General features: G+C 49.1%; 1 protein-coding gene across 5 annotated transcripts in view; it reads right to left on the minus strand.

Annotated features, from left to right (window-relative positions):
* The window catches only part of LOC126995466 (G-protein coupled receptor GRL101-like), a 192,433-nt gene that overhangs the window by 26,298 nt on the left and 144,399 nt on the right, over positions 1-21,736 (minus strand). For 4 of the 5 annotated variants that reach the window (XR_007750333.1, XM_050855033.1, XM_050855034.1 and 1 more), the window contains exons 8-16: positions 15,751-15,888; positions 15,246-15,365; positions 13,755-13,916; positions 3,088-3,276; positions 2,789-2,908; positions 2,503-2,619; positions 2,159-2,278; positions 904-1,035; positions 422-541 (exon numbers count right to left, since the gene is read on the minus strand). Coding sequence is in view for 4 of the 5 variants with exons in the window: in XM_050855033.1 (XP_050710990.1) it covers positions 422-541; positions 904-1,035; positions 2,159-2,278; positions 2,503-2,619; positions 2,789-2,908; positions 3,088-3,276; positions 13,755-13,916; positions 15,246-15,365; positions 15,751-15,888 (1,218 nt within the window). In the remaining variant the exon portion in view is untranslated. The remainder of the gene's footprint in view (positions 1-421; positions 542-903; positions 1,036-2,158; positions 2,279-2,502; positions 2,620-2,788; positions 2,909-3,087; positions 3,277-13,754; positions 13,917-15,245; positions 15,366-15,750; positions 15,889-21,736) is intronic. The other variant, XM_050855035.1, reaches the window with a different exon arrangement.

A 21,736-nucleotide genomic window follows, 5' to 3' on the forward strand; every position in this document is an offset into this window, starting at 1 on the left:
CACACACACACACACACACACACACATCACCCTTCCCCACTTTCCCCATTACTCACAATATGAAACTCATCGTATGGTATTTTTTGTATTTTCAGCCTTATGGCTGCCTACAAATGAATAAACCATTTATTGTTATTATTTATTATTATTACACACACACACACACACACACACACACACACACACACACACACACACACACACACACACACACACACACACACACACACACACACACACACACACACACACACACACACACACACACACACACACACACACATACTTTTCTCTCCACCTTCGTAAACACAATCACAAGCACAAATTTAACATTATTTTCAGGTTTTATTTCGCCAAGTCAGTCTATTTATTTATCTATCTGTCTGTCTCTCATCCATTCTGTCCATTGCTTGGTACTTACGGCAGTCGTTCTCGTCCACCCATGAGCTAGGACAGTCGGTATTCCCGTCACATACGTACTTCTTATCGAGACAGGGACCCTCAAAACACTTGAACATTCCGTGGCTGCACACCTCATCATCTGTAGACACACAAAGGAAGGCAGCGGCTGGTAAGAACACCTGGGCAGTAAGAAGTGTACAAGCGAATTCCATTTTGAGATCACATTGAGTCAATAACCCTTTTTCTTCAAACGTCCCATTAATCTTTACTTTAAAACAACAAATACCGCCTTGAACGATACACAAACCAATACACATTCATTCCTCCCTCCCTCTCATCACAACTCTGCCCACCCGCATTGACCAACACACACATGCACCAACATCACATACCTGCCATTCATCAAAGTTGTGCCCCACCATGACAAAACCACTAGCAGCTTTTTACTCGCATTCAGCACAGCCCTGCCCCACCATGACACAAACACAGAACAACTCTCACCGCACTCCAGCAGATGCGAGAGGTCGAGGCAGCTCTTAGTTTTGTCAGGGAACACCACGCAGCGATGTTCCTTGGGCACACACTGGCCGTTCCTGCACCTCCACTCGTCCGGCTGACACTCAGCGGGAGGGCCTGTGCGCGACGGTGACACTTGAGAGACGTTCGTTCATTCACACACACACACACACACACACACACACACACGGCCCGGTAGCTCAATAGGTAGGGCGTCTGCCTCACAACCAGAAGGACTGGGGTTCGATTCCCCGGCCGGGTGAAGATAAGTTGGGTTTATCTTCTTTCACGTGTAGCCCCTGTTCACCTAGCAGTGAGTAAGTACGCGACGTAAGGCGAGGAGTTGTGACCTCGTTGTCGCGGTGTGTTGTGTATGAGTGGTCTCAGTCCTACCCAAAGATCGGTCACCGAGCTCTGAGCTCCTTCCGTTGGGGAACGGCTGGCTGTCTCGAGAGAGACCCTCAGCAGGCCAAGAGGTGAATTACACACACACACACACACACACCTGCCAATCGTCCCCATAAGCTCCAATTTCAATACCAAGTCAATCTGATACCCCATCCTCAATATCAGCCTACTACTACTACTACCACAATTAATTATAAATATCCCGTAATAAGATAAAATGAAGAATACATAGCTACGAATGCCCAGCTGAAGACGAAGATAACTGTTCTGAAGTGTCTTTTAGTAGCAGTTTGGATACCGTCATAGACTACTAAGTAGCTTCGACTCAAGAAAATATGCTACGTCTTAAATAACGTGGCCGATCATTTGGGGCCTCCTGTACCCTTGCCCAAGAAGTAAGCAAACAACGGTCATTTATCACAGCTTCCGTGATGCAGTGCTTAACGTGCCTCGATATAAACCCGTGGGTCCAGGTTTGAATCCTGATCCGGGCAGTCGGCGTGAAGCTCACCTAGCTGTTCATCCTCCCTTTCGGGCCGGTCGATAAATGGGTACCTGTGGAAACCTAGGAAAGGTAAACTGTGGTAACCAGGATGTTGCACTGGCCTGTTAACACTGCTCCCATAAAAGATGTTGGGGGGGTGGAGGTGGTGGTACAGTTAGGGGAGCAGCTCAAGGGCAAAAATAACGACAAAAAAGCCCGCTAGTATTTCTCCCTGTGATCCGCCCGGGCTAATTGATCCTTACCCAATATACTAAAGGCTCAAGGGCCACTGTGACGGAGATGAGCACCAAGGCTACGAGCAGTTATGGTGTGTGCCTCCAATTTTACCTTTACAATCGCTTTCGTCGGACTGGTCGGGACACTCGGTAGTGCCGTTGCACCACGCCACCGTCGGTACACACTGCCCCGACGAGCACTTGGTCCTGCCTTGCTCGCACTTGTGGCTGCCTGCGGGAGAGAAGACGCGGGAGTTGGGGACGGGAGGGTAAGCGGCAAGTAGAGAGCCCGTGGCTATAATAATGTGTGTGTGTGTGTGTGTGTGTGTGTGTGTGTGTGTGTGTGAGAGAGAGAGAGAGAGAGAGAGAGAGAGAGAGAGAGAGAGAGAGAGAGAGAGAGAGAGAGAGAGAGAGAGAAACACTTTCTCCCGGTGATAGAGAAAAGAAACTACTCACCGCAATGCTTCTCGTCCGACTTGTCTCTACAGTCGAAGGCCGCGTCGCAGCGAGCACTCATTGGCACACAGTGGCCGCTGTCGCACCGAAAGTGTTCGTCGTCACACGTGTTGTCGGCTGGATGGGGGGGGTACAACAACAAAGGTAAAGCCAGAGTTCCCTTTACCAACATTTAACAGTTTTCCAGACACAACATACATTAGTAAACATTGGTCTATTGATACTCTTGATGTGATGAAAAAAATGTAATTATTATCTTTCATTTGCACGCGCATCGAAGGCTTACCGCAGTACTGCTCGTCTCTCTCGTAGGCACAGTCCACTTCCGAGTTGCACCGGAGAGACCGTTTGATGCACTCCCCGCACGTTGAGCACCTCCACTCATCGTCGTGGCAGGGGCGCAACTCTGGACACGCAGAGTGAAATCGGTAAGTTTGGTTAACATTCTTCCACCCCGGGTCAGCTGCTACTCCCTATGAATGTTATATGATATTATCTTTGTATAAGTCAGTGCGCACCCCCGAAAGTATTGTAGCGCTGATTAATACTTCAAAGGAAACAGGTGGAGTGGTGGAGTGGCAGCACCTTGCGGTTTGCAGATGTGTTCAAACGTGGCCTCATGTTCAGGAAAGTTGAGCCTCTGGGTGGATAGACCATCCTCGACACAAAACCTTTCGTCGCTGCCGTAGGGACAGTCCAAGTTTCCGTCGCAGCGCTTTGTGAGAGGGATGCAGCTGGAATTTAAACACATGAATTCATCTGGCCCGCAAGCACCTGGAAAAAGGAGAAATGCTGCGTTAGATCAGTAGGAAGTGTGGTGGATGGAAGAGTAAGAAAAGGAAGGATAAATGTGGGTCCTAAGCTGCTACAAAGATTAATGAAATGGACTCGTGGAGCAGTGACGGGGAAGGCAGCGGGGAAAGCTGAATCACGTGAGCAAGTTGTATCCAGCAACCATAACTAGTTCGTTACCAATGGTGCATAAGGAGGCTGCCGTGTGTGAAGTGTTTCTGATCAGTAACACTTGGGAAATAACATGCAATTTGGGGGATTCATGTAAGACGTATGGATACGCAAACGCAAGCACGAAGACACACACACACACACACACACACGTCGTCAGCCGTCGAGGAGTAAACAACTGGGCCGCTCCGCTCCGGGCCGTTGAAAAGACACAATCCTCGACCCGCGCCAGCTGTAGAGAAGGAAATATACCTGGTGTAGTGCTGCAGAGATTTTGACGAACGGGCAGCCATCTTGGAACAAGACCCCTTGTTCCCAGTCTGCAATTTTACCACTATCACCTCGGGCCCCGGCCCACAGTGCTTCCCAATACAACCCCAAGCTCTGCACGACACCCCAGCCTACCCCTGGATGCCGTCAGATCCGGGAGAAGGCCGCGAGGCCATCTCCGCCCACCAACCTCCCCAGCTTGAGACCTCCCCCGACGTCTCCAGGCCCCCACCTTCACCCGTCATGGAACAGATGGACTCCGCCACCTTCTCCATCAAACGGCCTCGCTCCCCACTTGGTGATGTACCCTCCAGCGACCCCAAACACCATCATGGTTCTCCTCCCTCTCCTGACCCCATTCTCACGCCCGCCGCCCAGCCCTCCACACTGTCCTCCGCCCTCGACCCCGGAACCTCCCCTCCTCCACCCCCGAGGACCCTCCAGAGTACCCTGCCTCACTCCAGCCCTCCCTTTCCCCAACAAGCGAGATCCCGCCAAGGCACCACTAGTAGTATGCCTCTCCTCCTACGACCACACCCGCTGCTTCATCCACCCGTCCAAGGTGGCCAGTGCTCTGCACGGCTCCATCTTCCAGAAAAAAGTGATCGAGGATACCCTGCAAATCACACACAGGGGTACAGGTTACGCTTCGAGGTCGCGAACCTCGACAACCTAACCCAGCCCCAGAGTCAGTGACCTCCCTGAAATGGCCCGTCCGCTGTCAGGTGATTGACCTGACCCGGCCTACAAACATACATACGGCCGGACCTACCCAGTCGACACTGCCTGACAGTGTCATCCTAGAAAAACTGACCGTTCTGGGGGCTCCCACTCCCTCCCATGGGCCATCTGCCGACTTCCTGGCCAGTTCTAGACGGTGCCAGAGCCAAGGCCTGGCGATCCGCATTAAATTCAAGGCCCTCTCCCTCACGTGGCCATCGACAGTACAGCCTATACAGTGCGGCCCCATTCCATTCCTGTCCTCCAATGCTACCACTGCCTGGCATACGGGCATGGGACGGGGACCTGAAGGGGACAGGTCAGGTGCCGCACCTGCAGCGGTCTCCACACTGCAAAGGACTGCACTAAGGACCCTCGCTGCCTCTACTGCCATGGTGCACACCCATCCACCTCCAAACTCTGCCCAGATCCTGCAGCAGCAGACGAAATTCAAAGCAGCCTTAACAACGTCGACCTGACGGTGCTTGAGACCCGGCAGCGGATGCAGAGCTCAAACCGGATCCTTTCCTTGGGACCACCACTCCTGCGCCCCCCCTCAGCCCTGCTGCTACCTGCTTCCGGAGTGTTGGATCCTACCCCTTCCACCCACTATCCTGGAGCCATTGTCCGTCCCACTCCCCGTCTCCACGCCCTCGCGCCCACACCACCACGCCGCGCCACCCCCCCACAGCCCCTCAGCAACACTGATCCCCTCCCGCATCCCCCCTCAACCACCTCACTCTGCCCACACACACACACCGAGGGCCACCCCCTCCCCGCCCTCTCCCCGCCCACCCCCCTCGAGGTCCACCACCCGCTCCCCGCAGCCCCTGATTTCTCCCCGCCGTCGCCCGGTCAGCGAGGTCCTCACCCCTCTCCCCAACGCCATCAACGCCCCTGCTCCCGACCGCCCTGCTGATAGCTCCCCCCGGCCCCCTTCCCTTGAAGGGCACACCCATACCGCCCACCCCTACCCCTCCACCCCTTACCCTCCACCCCTTGACCCTCCCCAGGGCCTCCCTGACCACCCAACACCCCTCCGCCTCTTCCCAGCACCCCACGCCCAACCTCCAGTCCAACCCCTCACCCCCCTCCCAGCTGCCCCCCTCCCCGCCTTCTCCCCACCCCCTCACTCAGACGACCCGGCTGCCCCGCCCCCCGCCCCTTTCACTCACCTCCATCATTTGTAACCTCGCCCCGGTCATCCTGACCTTCTGCTCTCTCCTTTCCGCCGGCCACTCCCTCTCAGACTGCTTCTCCAAAACCCTTCCTTCCCTCATCTCCTTCTTTGGTTCCCTTTCAACGTGAATCCTCCACCAACATCTCCCTTTCTTTTCTGGAACGCCAGGTCCCTTTATCACAAGCTACCACAATTCAAAACATACCTATCCTCCATCTCTCCTCTCCTCATTGGTGTCTGCGAGACCTGGCTCGCTGAACCCTACTCCCCGTCATTCCCTGGCTACTTTCCCTATCGGCGGGACCGCCGAACTGGAGCGGTGGGCGGAGGCCTCCTGCTGCTAGTCCGGCGGCCCCTTCCCTCCTGTCAGCTATCCCTCACCCCTTACCCGGGAGGCCACTTGGAGTTCCTGGGCGTCCGTGTCACCTTCAGCTCGGGTCCCCTTGACGTACTTATCCTCTACAACCCGTGTCAGGACATCTCAACACTAGAATACCGCCACCTCTTCAATCAGCTCTCCTCCCCTGCACTTATCATGGGTGACTTCAATGCCCACCACACTCATTGGGAGCCGTCCCTCTTTGCGGCTCAGCAGAACCGTTCCGGCCACTCCTTAGTGGATTTCCTCGCCGGCAGTGCCTCCTTCTCTCTTCTCACCCCCCCGGACCTTCCCACCCGGATTGATCCCGCCACAGCCAGGGCCTCCACCCTTGACCTGTGTCTTGGTAGTGGTCCATTGCACCTCATCACTGTCACCACCGGGCCACACATCGGCAGCGACCATCTTCCTGTCATTCTTACCTTCCCGTCACTACACCCGCCACCCCAGGCCCCAGGCCGCCCTAGATGGTCCCTTAGGGCTGACAACTGGCACTCCTTCCTAGAACACCTCTCTTCCTCGCCCCTCCCCCCCAACCCTTCTTCTGACACAGCCATAGAGGCCCTAGCTGACACCTTGGTGGTCGCGGGGTCCCATTGCTTCACCTTTCGTTCCTCTCAGCCCCCACGTCTCCTTCGGGCCCCTTGGTGGAACAGACAGTGCGAGGCTGCGGTGAGGGCCAAGCGCAGGGCATTCAATGCCTGGCGTCGCAGGCCCATCCAGGCTGCGCCGGAGGTTCCACCAGTTGGAAAACTCGCTGTAAGCGCACGATCTTGTCAGCCAAAAGGGCATCCTGGTCCGCCTTCTGCGCCTCCCTAGACTTCTCCACTTCACTCACAAAAACCTGGCTATTCTTCAGGAAGATGGTCCGGCCCCAGGCCCCTCTCATGTTCCCCCTCCACCACAACGGGGTTCCACTAGCTGGGGATGCCCAGAAGGTGGAACACCTAGCTTCACACTTCCGCACACGCCTGGGCTCCCCGGACCCGGTCCCTCCCCCCATACTACCCCAACAGTCCACCATCCACCCCATCGCCCAGCCTTTCTTGATCCATGAACTCGCCACAGCCATAGCTGCACTGCCGGTGGGGAAATCCACTGGGGATGACGACATTCCCAATGAATTTCTCAAACACCTCCCAGAGGCCTACTCCCTCTTCCTCCTTCAGCTCTTTAACCACAGCTGGCTTTCTGGCACTTTCCCTCATCAGTGGCGCCACGCCATCACCCTTCCACTCCCAAAGCCAGGAAGGACCCCGCCTCACCCTCCTCCTACCGACCTATCAGCCTTCTTTCCTGCATCAGCAAACTCTTTGAACACCTCGTGCTAACAAGGCTTTCTTGGTGGCTGGAACACAATCATCTCCTTCCCTCTAACATGTCTGGCTTCAGGCCCCGCCGAGGAACCATCGACACCCTCCTTGACCTAGACCATCATGTTCAGGAGGGTTTTGGCCGGGGGCGCTTCACGCTGACCGCCTTCTTGGATCTCGAAGGGGCCTTTGATTCTGCCTCCCACAATGCTATCCTCTACAAACTCTCCTCCCTGGGCCTCTTCGGCGCTCCTCTGCTCTGGGTCCGCTCCTTCCTCTCGAGTCGCACCTTCTCCGTCTCTATCGGGACCACCTTCTCCCACCCCTATCCTATCCGCAGAGGGGTTCCCCAAGGCTCACCCCTAAGCCCTCTCCTCTTCAACGTTCTTCTGTCCGACCTGCCTTCCCCTCCTAGCACTCATACCTTCCTCTATGCGGATGACATTTCCCTCCTATGCTCCGCTCCTTCTCTTCCTGAGGCACAAACCCTCCTCCAAGGGGGGCTCGACGCCATCAGCCAATGGTGCACTCAGTGGGGCCTCACCCTCTGTGCACCAAAGTCGTGCCTCATGTGCTTCACCCGTCGCCGCATCCCCGCCATCCCTCAAGCACACCTCACAGGCACAGTCATCCCTTTCCGCACAACACACAGATTCTTGGGTCTAGTGCTGGACGGCCCTCGCCTCACATGGAAGCGCCACATCAGTGCCCTCCGATCCTCCTGTCTGCCCCGGCTGAACCTCATGAGGGCCCTGGCGGGTGTCAAGTGGGGAGCCGACAGAGCGACGCTCCTCCACTTCTACCGCGCCTACATCCGTAGCAAAATCGACTACGGATGCGAGGTCTACGGTTCAGCCTCCCCGACGCTCCTCCGCCAGCTGCAGGTGGTGCAGAACACCGCACTGCGGATAGCCCTCGGCGCCTTCAGATCGTCTCCCACCCTGGCCCTGCAGGCAGAGGCGGGCCTTCCCTCACTAGACCACAGACGCAACACTAAGACAGTCACCACCTTCCACAGAATAACATCCTCTCCTCACTCCTCCCTTCACACTGTCCTGTCCCAACACCAACCTGACCCACTTCCAGCCCCACAGGCCTTCCACGCTCACACGCCATTCATCACCCGAGCCCTCTCTATCTACACCGCTCTCTCTGTCACCCCTCCATCCTTCTCCCCCCTTGCGCACCTCTCTCCCCTAGGTCCATGGTTCCCCCTTCCTTCATTCATTTCCCTACACCTTCAGACACCATGGACCAAAGCAGATTGTCCTCACCAGGGGAAGGCCCTCTTCCTGTCTCTCCTCTCCACCAAATACAGGGACACCTTTTTCATCTTCACAGACGGCTCCCACATTCCCTCCCCTCCCTCCACTAGTGCGGCCATATACCTCCCAACCCTGCACCTCCACCAACTGGAAACTCCAACCCACACCACCATCCTTGGGGCAGAGCTTTTGCCATCAGGAAGGCCTCACAGCAACAACGCTTCCCCCACACCTATCGGTCTCCCTCTTTACTGTCTCCCTCACTGCCCTCCAACTCATCTCAACTCACAGACCTCACACACATCACACACTATGCTTTGCCATCCACTCCCTCCTGGCACAGCTGACCTCCGGGGGCAGACGGGTCCACCTTCAGTGGGTCCCTTCTCACATAGGCATCATGGGCAACACAGTGGTGGACCAAGCTGCCAACCTGGCACACACACATCCCCAGCCAATTCCCAGCCCTCCGGACCACAGTGACCTCAAGATCCACCTCCGACAGTCCTCCAACCGCCACTGGACCACCAGACTGACGATAGACCTCAGACAGCTCACCCTCGGCCGCTACAGACACTCCCCCGCCCAGCACTGGCGCCCCTTCTCCCCCATTCGCCCCCTGGACACAGCCATCACCCGTCTCAGGATTGGACACACCCGCCTCAATGCCCACCTGCACAGACTGAACATAGTCCAAGACCCACACTGCCCATGGTGCCCCACACAACCTGACACACCAGAACACCTCCTCCTCCACTGCCCAAGATTCCACTCCCTCCGCACCACCCTCAAAGCATCCTTAACCAGTCTCCGTATTCACAGGCCAACCCTAGAGGACCTGCTGGGCAGCGACGCCCTCAGCCCCACCACTGCCTTCCACGCCCTCAAGTGCACGCAAACCTTCCTGCAGAAGTCGGGGCAACTCGACAGGATCTAACTCCCGCCCTGGTGACAGGCCGGCCAGCACAACCAACAACTCCTGATAACAACTACCACTGACGGGGCTCTAGAGGCTGTGGGTCCGCAGCCTAAATAGCCCCATAAAACACCCACGAAGAAGAAGAAGAAGTAGTGCTGCAGAGGCCTGGGCTGCGCTAATGTTGGTTCGGTGGGTCTCCATTAGTGCAGTTTAGTACGATGAGTGAGGAGGAGGAAGATCAGGGATGGATCACGCCAAGAAGCAGAAGAGGAAGAGCAGGAGGAGGAGACAACAACAGCGGGGAGGAAAGTGAGTACGAGGCTGGAGGTACTTCAGCTGAGTTCTCTGGTTTTGCGAGAAATGAGACGACATTGAGAGTGCTACTGATGGAAAGAAAACTGGATAAATGGATCAGCATGGTAAAGAGAAGGGATGAGGAAGAAGAGCAGAACAGAGTATTCCACAGTGACCTGAGAAATAGGATAAAACGACTAGAGGAAAATGAGAAGAAATTGATTAAGGAAAATGAGGAGCTAAAAGTACGAAAGATCAATGAAGGAAGGTTTGGGAGTGGTAAGAAAGGAAAATGAAAACCTGAAGGAACTGGTAAACAAAGAAGGACAAAGAGTTTGAGAAGAGGTAGTCAAGGCCTTAAAGAAAAATGAAGAATTAGTGAGAGAAGTAGCGGACAAAAAAAGAAGTGTTATTATTTTTGGGATGAAAGAAAAGAATATAACATATAAACCAAAAAGGGATAAAGAGGAACTGAAATCAGTCAAAGACCTGCTCAAGAACCTAAATGATGCAGAAAGGCAGAGTATCGAGGAGGAACTAGACGAGATTTATAGAATGGGTCCATTTATTGAAGGGAAAACTAGACCAGTTAAGTTAAAACTAAAATCACAAATGGCAGCCGAAGACATACTATATAGAACAACTAAACTAAAAGGAACGGAAGGATGTAAGGATATATATATATATATATATATATATATATATATATATATATATATATATATATATATATATATATATATATATATATATATATATATATATATATATATATATATATATATATATATATATATATATATATATATATATATATATATATATATATATATATATATATATATATATATATATATATATAAAGAAAAATAGAAATGAGGAAGAAAGAAAGAAAGGAAGAAATGGAATGAATTACTGGCAGAGACAAAAGTAAAAAATAACGCAAGATCTGAGGAAGAAAAAGAAGCATTTTTTTGGAGAATTTCGGGGGATCGAATCAAGAAATGGTTCATAAGGGAGAAGAGAAAGGGGAGCAAAAACTAGATAAGAAAGATACAGAGAGGGTAATAGGAATAATGTAAACAAATGTAGATGGGTTGATCTCTAGTAAAATAGAGCTGCAAGATTATCTAAAAGAGAGGGATCCCATGATAGTTTGCCTAACTGAAACTAAACTAAAAGAAAACATCCAAATTGAGTTAGATGGAAGATACAATGTGTGGAGGAAGGATAGAATGGGCAAAGGCGGAGGAGGAGTGGTGATAATGATAAAGAAAGAGTTATTAGTAAAATCAATAGAATATGGAGAGGGAAAAGCAGAGATAGTGAGTGTAAGCTTGGAAAACAAGAACAGAGAAAGGATGACGATTGCAGTAACATATGTACCACCAAAAACTACATCATGGAGTAAAGAAGATTATGAAATCATGATTGATGACACCATACAGAGTTTGAGGAGATTACTGAAGGCAAGCAAAGGAGTAATACTAGTTGGCGATTTCAATTGCAAAGAGGTTGACTGGGAGACTGAGAGCAATGGTAGTGATGTGGCATGGGGAAATAGATTCTTGAATTTAATGATGGAAAATTTGATGATACAAAGGGTGAAGGAAAGCACTAGATATAGAAGAGACGATGAACCGGCAAGACTGGATTTGGTGTTGACAAGAGAAATTCACGTGAAGGATGAATTGAGGTATGATTGCCCCCTGGGAAAAAGTGATCACGTGCTCATAAAGATGGAAATGGAGGAGGGAGGAAGGGAACAAGACGAGACTTATAGAAGCGATAGATTAAACTATAGGAAAGCAGGGGTGGAAAACCTCAAGTTTTTTGGTGAAATGGATTGGAAAGAGTTAATGAATACAAGCGAAGTTCAAGGAAAATATAATATTTTCATGAGGGCGTACAACACAGGTGTTATGAAGTTCGTACCAAAATACAGACCGAGGGAGAGGGCTAAAAAGGACTGGTTTAATGCAAGATGTGCAAAGGCAAAAGAAAAGAGACAAAGCGTGGTCAAAATTAAAAAGAAACAAAAATCAAAGAAACAGAGAAGACTTTAAGGCAACGAGAAATGAGTACGTGAATGTGAGAAAGGAAGAAGAGAAACGATACGAAAAGGATATTGTGGAAAAGTGTAAAGAACAACCTAAACTATTTTATAGATTTATAAATGGAAAAATTAAATCAAGAGAAACAATTGAAAGACTGACTGAAGAGAATGTAGAGATCGAGGATCCCAAAGGCATGGCGGAATTATTTTACAAAAAATTCCAGCAAGTGTTTACCAAAGAATCATTATTTAATGAACCACAAGAAAACAACTTAGATGTATGTATGGGAGAGGTCAAAATAGATAAAGAGGAGATAAAAAACTATTGGGGGAATTGGAAGAAGGGAAGGCCGTGGGACCGGATGGAGTTTCAGGTTTTATACTTAAAGAGTGCAGAAATGAGCTAGTTGGCCCGATATATGACATCATTAGGTGCTCAATTAAAACGGGCACAGTGCCTAGGCCTAGGGAGTGGAAGAGGGCAGAAGTGGTACCTATATACAAAAGTGGAAAAAAGGAAGAACCCCTAAATTACAGACCGGTGTCTCTGACCAGTGTAGTATGCAAAATATGTGAGAAATCAATAAAAGAACAATGGATGAGATTTCTAGAAGAACATAATCTAATCACAAACAATCAATATGGGTTTTGGAAAGGCCACTCATGTGTGACAAACTTGCTGAGCTTTTACTCAAGAGTGACGGACAAATTACAGGAAAGAGACGGATGGGTGGATTGCATTTACCTAGACTTAATGAAGGCATTTGACAAAGTTCCACATTCAAGACTGCTGTGGAAACTAGAAAATAAAGGAGGATTGAGAGGGAAAATGAAGTGCTGGATGGAAAGCTACTTAAGAGGAAGAGAGATGAGAACCGTGGTTAAGGACACTAGATCGGAATGGAGAGCGGTGGAAAGTGGAGTGCCCCAGGGGTCGGTTTTAGCACCAGTACTCTTCCTAGTCTATATTAATGATATGCCAGAGGGAATAAACAGCTACATAAGCCTGTTCGCGGATGATGCTAAACTGCAAAGACATATAAGAAAGAGTGAAGACTGCAAGGAGCTGCAAGAAGACCTAAACAAGATATGGAAATGGAGTCATAAATGGGAGATGAAATTCAACGTGAAGAAATGTCATGTTATGGAAATGGGAAAAAGTGTAGAAAGACAAAAATGGACATATAAAATGGGAGATGGGGAAATATTAAAGAAAGTAAATGAAGAGAGAGACCTGGGAGTAATAATGCAAGATTATATGCAACCAGGAAGTCATATAAATCGGATCTTCGGTGATACATATAACATGGTGAGAAATATAGGCATAGCATTCCACTACATGGACAAAGAAATGATGAAAAAATTAATAACTACTATGATCAGACCAAAACTAGAATACGCGGAAACAGTGTGGTCTCCACATATGAAGAAACACATAATAAAACTAGAAAGAATACAGAGGATGGCAACAAAAATGGTTCCAGAACTGGAGGGACTGACATATGAAGAGAGACTAAAGGAAATGGACTTGCCAACACTAGAACAAAGAAGAGAAAGAGGAGACCTAATACAAATATATAGGCTATTGAGTAAAATGGAAGAAGTAGATAACGAGAAATTGTTACTAAGAGAGGAACCTTCCAACAGGAATACTAGAGGACATAGTAAAAAGTTGAGTAAGGGAAGATGCTCAAGAGACATAAAGAAATATAGCTTCCCACAAAGAAATATAGAGGTTTGGAACAGATTAAGTGAAGAAATAGTATCGGCGAAGAGTGTGCAAAGTTTCAAGGAAAAGTTGGATAATTATAGATACGGAGACGGGACCACACGAGCGTAAGCCCAGGCCCTGTAAAATTACAACTAGGTAAATACAACTAGGTAAATACACACCATTTTCCCCGCAGTTGTCCTCGTCGTCGCCGTACAGACAGTCTCGGCTGCCGTCGCACAGCATGTAGGTCGGGAGGCACCTCAGATCCTTGCAGTTGAAGACCATCGGCCTTCCCCGCTTCTGCCCCGCTGACAAAACGCACGATTTTGTCTCGTTGTCATCTGTAGCAAGAAACACAGACAAATCATGCTCAAATTGGTGCTGTGAAAAAAATAGAAGAGAAAAAAAAAAAGCCACTGCCTACCTGAAAAGATATCCAATCACAGCAGAGAATAATGGCATCTTCTCTACGCAGACGTGACGTGAGTGATCGCCACATTAGATTAAGAAACTATTGTGTGAAATAAGAATCTTAGTTGTAACTACATGGCTGCACCTTTTTATTGTCTTCTTGGGCACAATGTGATGCAGGCACGGTCCGTCAGGATGATATTTTTTTAACGAGGAAAATAGAGATCGCTTCATATAGTTTCACCTCCCCAGCAGGATTTGAAGAAGGTCATTGTGGCTAGGCATGGTGGCCGGGGTAGCTGTCCGGACTCTGCCGCCTTCAGGAATCTGACGTTAAGTGATGCATCTGGCGATACGGACAGCCAAACGGTGTAGTCTGGGCCGGGCCTCACTCTCAACATTAATTTCCTGTTCTTACTTACGTCACTGACTCTCCTGTGCCAGACTGCGACGCCATAAATCCTCCCTTCTCCTCACCTGCATCAATGGGCTTTTACTTTTTTCCCTGCTTCAAGTGACACAAATTAAAATTGGTTCACAAGTTGGTCTGTGAGTGCCAAGGTATAGGTAAAGTTGGGGGCATAAGCTATAGCTGTACGTAGCTGCGGTGCTCTTCTACGTCACATTGGCCCTTGAGCCTGCGGTGGGACACGGGCCAGTGTGACATCCGAGTTACCACAGTTTACCTTCCCCAGGTTTCCCCAGGTACCCATTTATCGACCAACCCGAAATGGAGGATGAACAACTATAAGGATGAGGTGCACGCCGACCGCTCGGACCGGGATTCGAACCAAGGAGCATGGATTCGTAGCTAGGCACGCTAACCACTGGACCACGGAGGGGTCAGCTTATCTGAAGTCCCAAGCCATGGCGAAAAAGGTGGAAGTGTCACAGCACCGCCAGCCTCCTTCAACCCGTCAATTCCCCGACACACTCTGGGGCTGAAACTACTTTGACGGAAGAGTAAATGGAGAGAGATCTGACGGAACAGAGCATCACACTGAGCAGGGAAATACCTGTGTTGCAGTTTACGGGTGAATGGTTCACGCACTCACGACCGCTGGTGTGACCTGTACTGATGATGATGATGATGTTGATGTGACAATAACGTCGACGACTAGAAAGATGATATGACGACAACGGTGACGAGAACGATAAATATAATAAAAAGGGCGACGACAACGAAGGCAATTCAAACAATATATTCTAACATACCTTACAGTACAACAGGAACACACACGGCACAGGAATGTACTCACAGCAGCCGGACTCGGTGATGTCAGGGCCGAAAGCGTGCAGGATCCCATCACAAATGAACTGCTCGTCGATGCACCTGCCATTGGCTTGCACGGACTTCCCTTTCAGGCACTCCACCACACCTGCCGGGCGACACAGACACGCTTAATGCATGGACGATGTGTCCCGACGCGGAGGGGGAATGCGATGGTACATGAAAACGACACACGCAACGCAGAGAACATTGGTTATTGAGGGAGAAAAATCACAATAAGATCTAGTGTTGTGATAAAAGTGTTGAAAGAGGTGAAAAACATTATTATATTCTACTCAATAGTAACATGGCTTGCTCTCTGAAAAAAAAAAAAAAACGAATGAAGGAAACCCTACCTCTTTTTTTTTTTTCCATTCTCTCCTTTATATTGCACCCACCGTCCGTGTTTCTCTTCGTTACTTCGCTACCACTGAATGCTCACGTGCAACACGCCCCTCCCTCCATACCTCCGCCCCGGAAGAGCCCACACGTACCTGACTCCTTGGTATACACGTGCGAACAGTTCTTCTCATCCTCACACGTGTCGAAACAGTCACACTTGGAGTCACACTTGTTGCCCTTGAAGATGCAGCGGCCGTTGGAGCACTTGTAATGATCCTCCGTGCAGTCACCTGTGAGGGAGACATAAGGAAGACTGACGGCTGGCTGGGAGGAGGAGCGACGGCGAGATGACGCGGAGGGCTGCCGGGCTGATAGGGTCACGGGCTCCCCCTCCTGACGAGACGGTAAAGGTATGGAAGGGATGAAGGCACTACACCTGTTTTCTTCCCCTTTGATTGAGAACAGACAGATTCCTTCACCGCCACTTTCGCCATCATCATTATTAGCCATCATCATTTCACTTCAGGGTATGGACTGTTGCTTTTTGATGATCATTTAGGGAGGCGGTGGCTGAATGGATAGAGTGACGGCGCCGCGTTCGGGACGACGCGACTTCAATCCCCGACCGGTGCCACCAAGCTGGGATTTTTCAGCCACCGCCGAGTGGCTTAAAACTACCCACATGCTGTCCAGAAGACCACCTATCAAACCGGACTCTAGATTCTAGGATTAAAGATGAGCTCCGGGAGGGCAGCATGAGCCAAAGCAAGATGGCGCCACTATAAACACTCGCCTGCGCCAGAATGGGCTGGGCCGACCATCAGGCCCTACCGGGAAGAAACCTTGGACCGACCATCAGGATCCACCGGGAAGAAGCCTACCGGTGCAATAGGCCACGACGTAAAAAGAAAGAAAAAATAAATAAAATCGGCTGACTCATGAACATGGGCATCAGCCACGTCCGCCCCTCACCGACTTCAGGGAGTTTGCCGCACACACCCGAGACGTATACAGACAGGCCAAAGAACAGGCCTCACATCGCAGTGCCCTGGAGAACATGTGTTTGATGTTTGTGGCTGCATCACTTAGCATATAAACAGCATATAACATGACGCGGCGTGCATGCACTGATGTACTGATTAACGTTTTGGAAATTATTTTCTTATTTCATTAAGTAATCAATAATAAATATTAGTTTCGCCTTTAGAGTCGTCAATCGTCGGCGAGACTCACGAGACAGGGCCGAATTCTTAAACACTTCGGCGCCCAAACACATATTTAACAAGGCTTTCGTAGACGTTTTGGTTATTTCCATGGGTAGCTTAATGACACTGGTGGTAGTTTGACCCTTTTTTTGTATCATGAACGTGAAATTACACTCATAAAATCAGATTCATCTCCTTTTTGGCCTTTGGAAATAGTTGATGTGAGAGGCAGAAGCGTCTAACAGTGCCGACCTGAGCCGTTCACACGCACACAGGTCCCTTTGACCCTCCTCTTGTACGCCCTCTGTACACCTTAGCTTCACCTCGGGTGGCGGGTCAAAGCCTCGGTACTTTCTTTGGTCTGCTTCACTTCAGTCAGCCCAAGCCCATCATCTGAAGCCGTGATTGTGGTGTGGTGTGCCCGTCCTTTACATAATCCGCCTCAGCTCATGTTTGTCAAATGCTGGAGAGGAAGAAGACTCGTCTCCCCCGCCGCCGCTCCTTCAGCCCGTCGCCCGCCCTCAACAAGCGCCCCAGTTACTCAGATCGGTATTTTTTGACGCTACCGACTCTCACATCAATTATTTCTAAGGGCCAAATAGAAGGTAAAATGCGTTCTCATGAGTGTTTTTTTAGAGTTCATGGTACAGAAGCCTTGTCAAACTCCCACCAGTCATAAATATTAATCATGAGAAGGCCCACAGCTCCTACGAAAGCCATGTCAAACGTGCGTGTGATTAGACGAAGAAATGTTTAATATTATGGCTCTCAGTCCCTCGAAACGCGCTTCCAGGAATGAAGGAGTTTTATCAGTGTGTTTCTCCCTATTTTCCGAGGCACATACATTATCTGTAACGATGTTTTCTTTTATAAAACTGAAGATATGTATACCTTTATCTACGTTTTAAACTACAGGGAGTCTTTCATCTTGTGTTAACCTAATGCATGCCCGGAATGTCTTCAGAGCTACGGCGTGCTCGTAGGATCCGTTTTGACATCTCAGTGGCGTTAAACGGTCAGATTCGGCCTGTGATTCTAACCTGGCACGCATCACAAGTCCTTAGGTACCTCTCTCCTGGCCTCTCGTTCTTTTTCTTCGTCGGAGCAGCGTCTGGCGGACTATTTTGTTGCAGTTTTGTTTTTTAACCTTGAGATGCCTCCCTTGTGGAAAAAGTCGGCAAAAAGGGTATCAAACATCCACGGGTCAATTAAAAAGAATGTGAGCGAAATATATAGTCATGGCGTTCTGTTGGTTAGGTGACTACTAATGGCTACCCACCTAACCAAGACAACGCCATGTTTATAGATTTCGCTCAAATTCTATTCCGTCGACCCGTGGATGCTCGCTACCTCTGGGTGCTATAAAACTCAGCAAATTAAGAATGGCTCAGTAGTGGTTTCATTTCCATCACTGCCACTGCCGTTGTTACATCCGCTGCTGTTTCTCCATTCTTTTCTTCACCACAACCAACACCAACACCCCTGTGACATCAAAACCGAATCAGAGACATCAACTCCAACCCCTGCAACAACAAAACAGTGAGACCAGCGGCAGCAGCACCAGAAAGGGAAGGGCGTGTACAGAAGAGCCACGCATTTACTTTTGATTCCATTTCCTATACGGGCAAATGAACGAGGTAGGGGAAGAACGAGAACGAGGCGAATGAACGAGGGAGGGGAAGGAGAAGAAGAGTGGAGATAGCGGATAGGCGAGAGGGGCAGGACGAAGTGACTGGCTGACTGAGAAGATACGCCTTTTTTACTTCATGGGATCGAGACAAAAGAAAAGGATGACCTTTTACCTCATCGGTGGCTCAGTTGGTTAGCTGCTCTGACTTCTACTCGGAAGGCTCGGGTTCGGATACCGGAGTTCGATCTCCGGTACTTAGTGGCGTTCATTGCGGGATAGTAACACCTCGTTGTTATTTACAAACACACACACACACACAAAAAAAGGTGGATGATATACATAATACCAAAGGAATCTTCTCATTTTATATTAATGAAAAAACAAACAAACAAAACAAAGCCACCACCAGCTATATGGCGAGCTTCACAATAATTATAGCGTGAATCACAGTGACCGGTGAGAGAGCAGCCCCGGGATGGCTCTCAAAAGAAGCACTCATGAATAGCAATAAAAAAGGTTCTAATGGGTCACCAGTTCCTTCCGTCAAAGGTCCCCTCCATCAAAGGTCCCCTCCATCAAAGGTCCCTTCCAGCAAAGGTCCCTTCCTTTAAATTTCCCTTCCAGCAAAGGTCCGAAAAAAAAGAAAAATCGGTCTAGGAAACAGAGTGAAACAGGTAAAATTTTGTAATAATTTCATCACTATACCCATGAGTAATAAATTTATACAAAACAACAACAAAAAAGAAAAGAAAAAAAGGGCTTCAGTAATAAAAGAACACAGAGTTATACTGCTCCACAATAGCATACCATTAAAATGTGATGGACAAGAAAAATAAGAGCTCAGGAAAAATAAGTGACAGAAGTGCAAGTGGGGGAGTAAAGGGAACAGCAGCACGATAAGAGTTGAAAAAAAAGAAATGCGCGAGGTAGGACGACAAAAAAACGAATGAATGAGAGGGAGGAGGAAAGAGAAGTAAAGAAGAAATGAATGAGAAATAAAGAAAGAGAAGAGGTGGGGTGGGGGAGGAGGACAGGAAGAGAAGGGAACAGAAACGAAGTGAAAGTACGGGTAAAGAAGAAAAAGGAAGAGGAGAATGAAGGAAAGTAACATCAAGGGAGAAAATGGAAGGAAGGAAAGGGAAGAGATGGGAGAGGAGAGAATGAGAAGGATCAGTGAGGGAAATCAACAGGAAAGGGAAGGAGACGGAGTGAGCAGGCTGTGTGCTCGAGAGAGAGAGAGAGAGAGAGAGAGAGAGAGAGAGAGAGAGAGAGAGAGAGAGAGAGAGAGAGAGAGAGAGTGTGTGTGTGTGTTTGTGTGTGTGTGTGTGTGTGTGTGTGTGTGTGTTGGAAAGTTTCGTTTAGTCGGCGCAACATCTGTGGTCATATGCCGGAGAGAGACAGAGGGGGAAGGAATTATAGGAGAAGGGAACAGATCGCAGGAAACGAGACACAACCCCCGATTAATACCTGGTACCCATTCACTGCTGGGTGGACAGGGGCTTATGGTATCGGAAAAGCCACCCAAATTTTTCCACTCCGCCCGGGAATCGGACCCGGGCTCTCTCGGTTGTGAGCCGAATGTGCTAACCACCACCCCACGAAGGCCCCTTGTATGTGTGTGTGTGTGTGCGTGCGTGCAGTTCCTAATGACAGGCTGGTGTTGCAGCGGCCCAAATGAGGGGAAGCCGCCGCAGGGCATTCATTACCGGCGCTGTTTGTCGACATCCTTAACACCACACTGACCTCTTACACACGCACGCGACCATGTACAGAGGCATGCACGGACGCACGCAGTCACGCTCGCATGTGCTCGTACCCCACCCCCAAAACACATACTGCGGTGGTTAGCAAGCTCAACTAAGCACAATCAAGAGGCCCCGTGTTCGGTTCCCGGGTGGAGGGGGGACGGATGTGCATAGTTGTGATCCGCTTCCCGAGTGGGTGTGGGTGCTGTCTGAGGTTCCAGCTGCAGGCTACTTGAGGACCCGGTATGTACCACAGTTCAAATCTTTAAAGGATTGGTAATCGCGAGCCAAGCGCGTGATCAGACCATTGCGAATTAAACACACATAAAAACAGCCCTCCATGCACACATAACCATCCGATCACACGAGTCTGACTGACTTGTGGATGGACAGACGTGGGTAAAGACACATTGAGATACATATAGACACCGACCGTTTGACAGACTGAGAAAAAAATGAAGTAAAACTCCGTCCATTCAATTTCCACCAATACACTGAATCAGCACATATGCAATGATTCTTCCTCTGGTGGTGAGGATGTCCCTCAGAAGCGGCCTTATTATGTCAAGCTCCATTAAATGTTATAACGAACTACGCACCTGGAGGCAAACGTTGCAACGCTTACACTCGGTGTCTGAGAGGCGCCCGTTGGGGTATTAATGGTGAATGCGTGTCATCCGAAAAAAAAAAAATGAAAACAAAACTCGAGCCATACAGCAACGCGCCCTTCTCGCTCTGCTGAACGATTTTTTTTTCTGATGAGCCATGGCGCGCCTTTATTTAAGTTGATGGTCGTTCCCTTCGAAATAGCCGGGCTCATACTTTGGCCCGGCAACGTACTCTGCCGCTAGCAAGTGAAAACTAGCTATTTCCGACAGAAAGTGTCAGACTATTTGAAAAAAATCATAAAAACGTATCCGAAAAGTTTTATATATATATATATATATATATATATATTTATTTATATATATATATATATATATATATATATATATATATATATATATATAGATAGAGAGAGAGAGAGATAGATAGATAGATAGATAGATAGATAGATATAGATATAGATATAGATATACTACACATGTCCCTGCTCCGCCCCACTGGCGGGATGTGTTCAAAGTGTCTCGGTAGTCAACTCACACACCTGCCAGGTAACAGAATGAAACCCGACGAAGTAATGTACCTGATGTCCAACATTCACAAGCTTACCATGCCAAGGAAACTCACACTACATGGTAACCTAATGCCACTCATGGCTACCGTAGCCTCACAAAGGATAATTTAATAATATTATTAAATAATAAAAATAAATTAATAAAGATAGTCACACTAATTGGCAAGCAAACCCTCAACAACTGGTAACCAAAACCCCAGATGTTATTGACCTAGCGCCACCGAACAGGAACCAAACAATAATATAAATCATTAATAAAGGCAGAGTCATAAACATCTGATAAATGTTTGATGCAAATGTGGGCGATAAAACACCACAGTTCGCTGTCCCATTTGGTCCACTGTCTCTCCCCCGGTCCGTTCTCTACCCTGTTCTCAGATC

Source organism: Eriocheir sinensis, chromosome 8, assembly GCF_024679095.1.
Source record: "Eriocheir sinensis breed Jianghai 21 chromosome 8, ASM2467909v1, whole genome shotgun sequence".
Lineage (NCBI taxonomy): Eukaryota > Metazoa > Arthropoda > Malacostraca > Decapoda > Varunidae > Eriocheir > Eriocheir sinensis.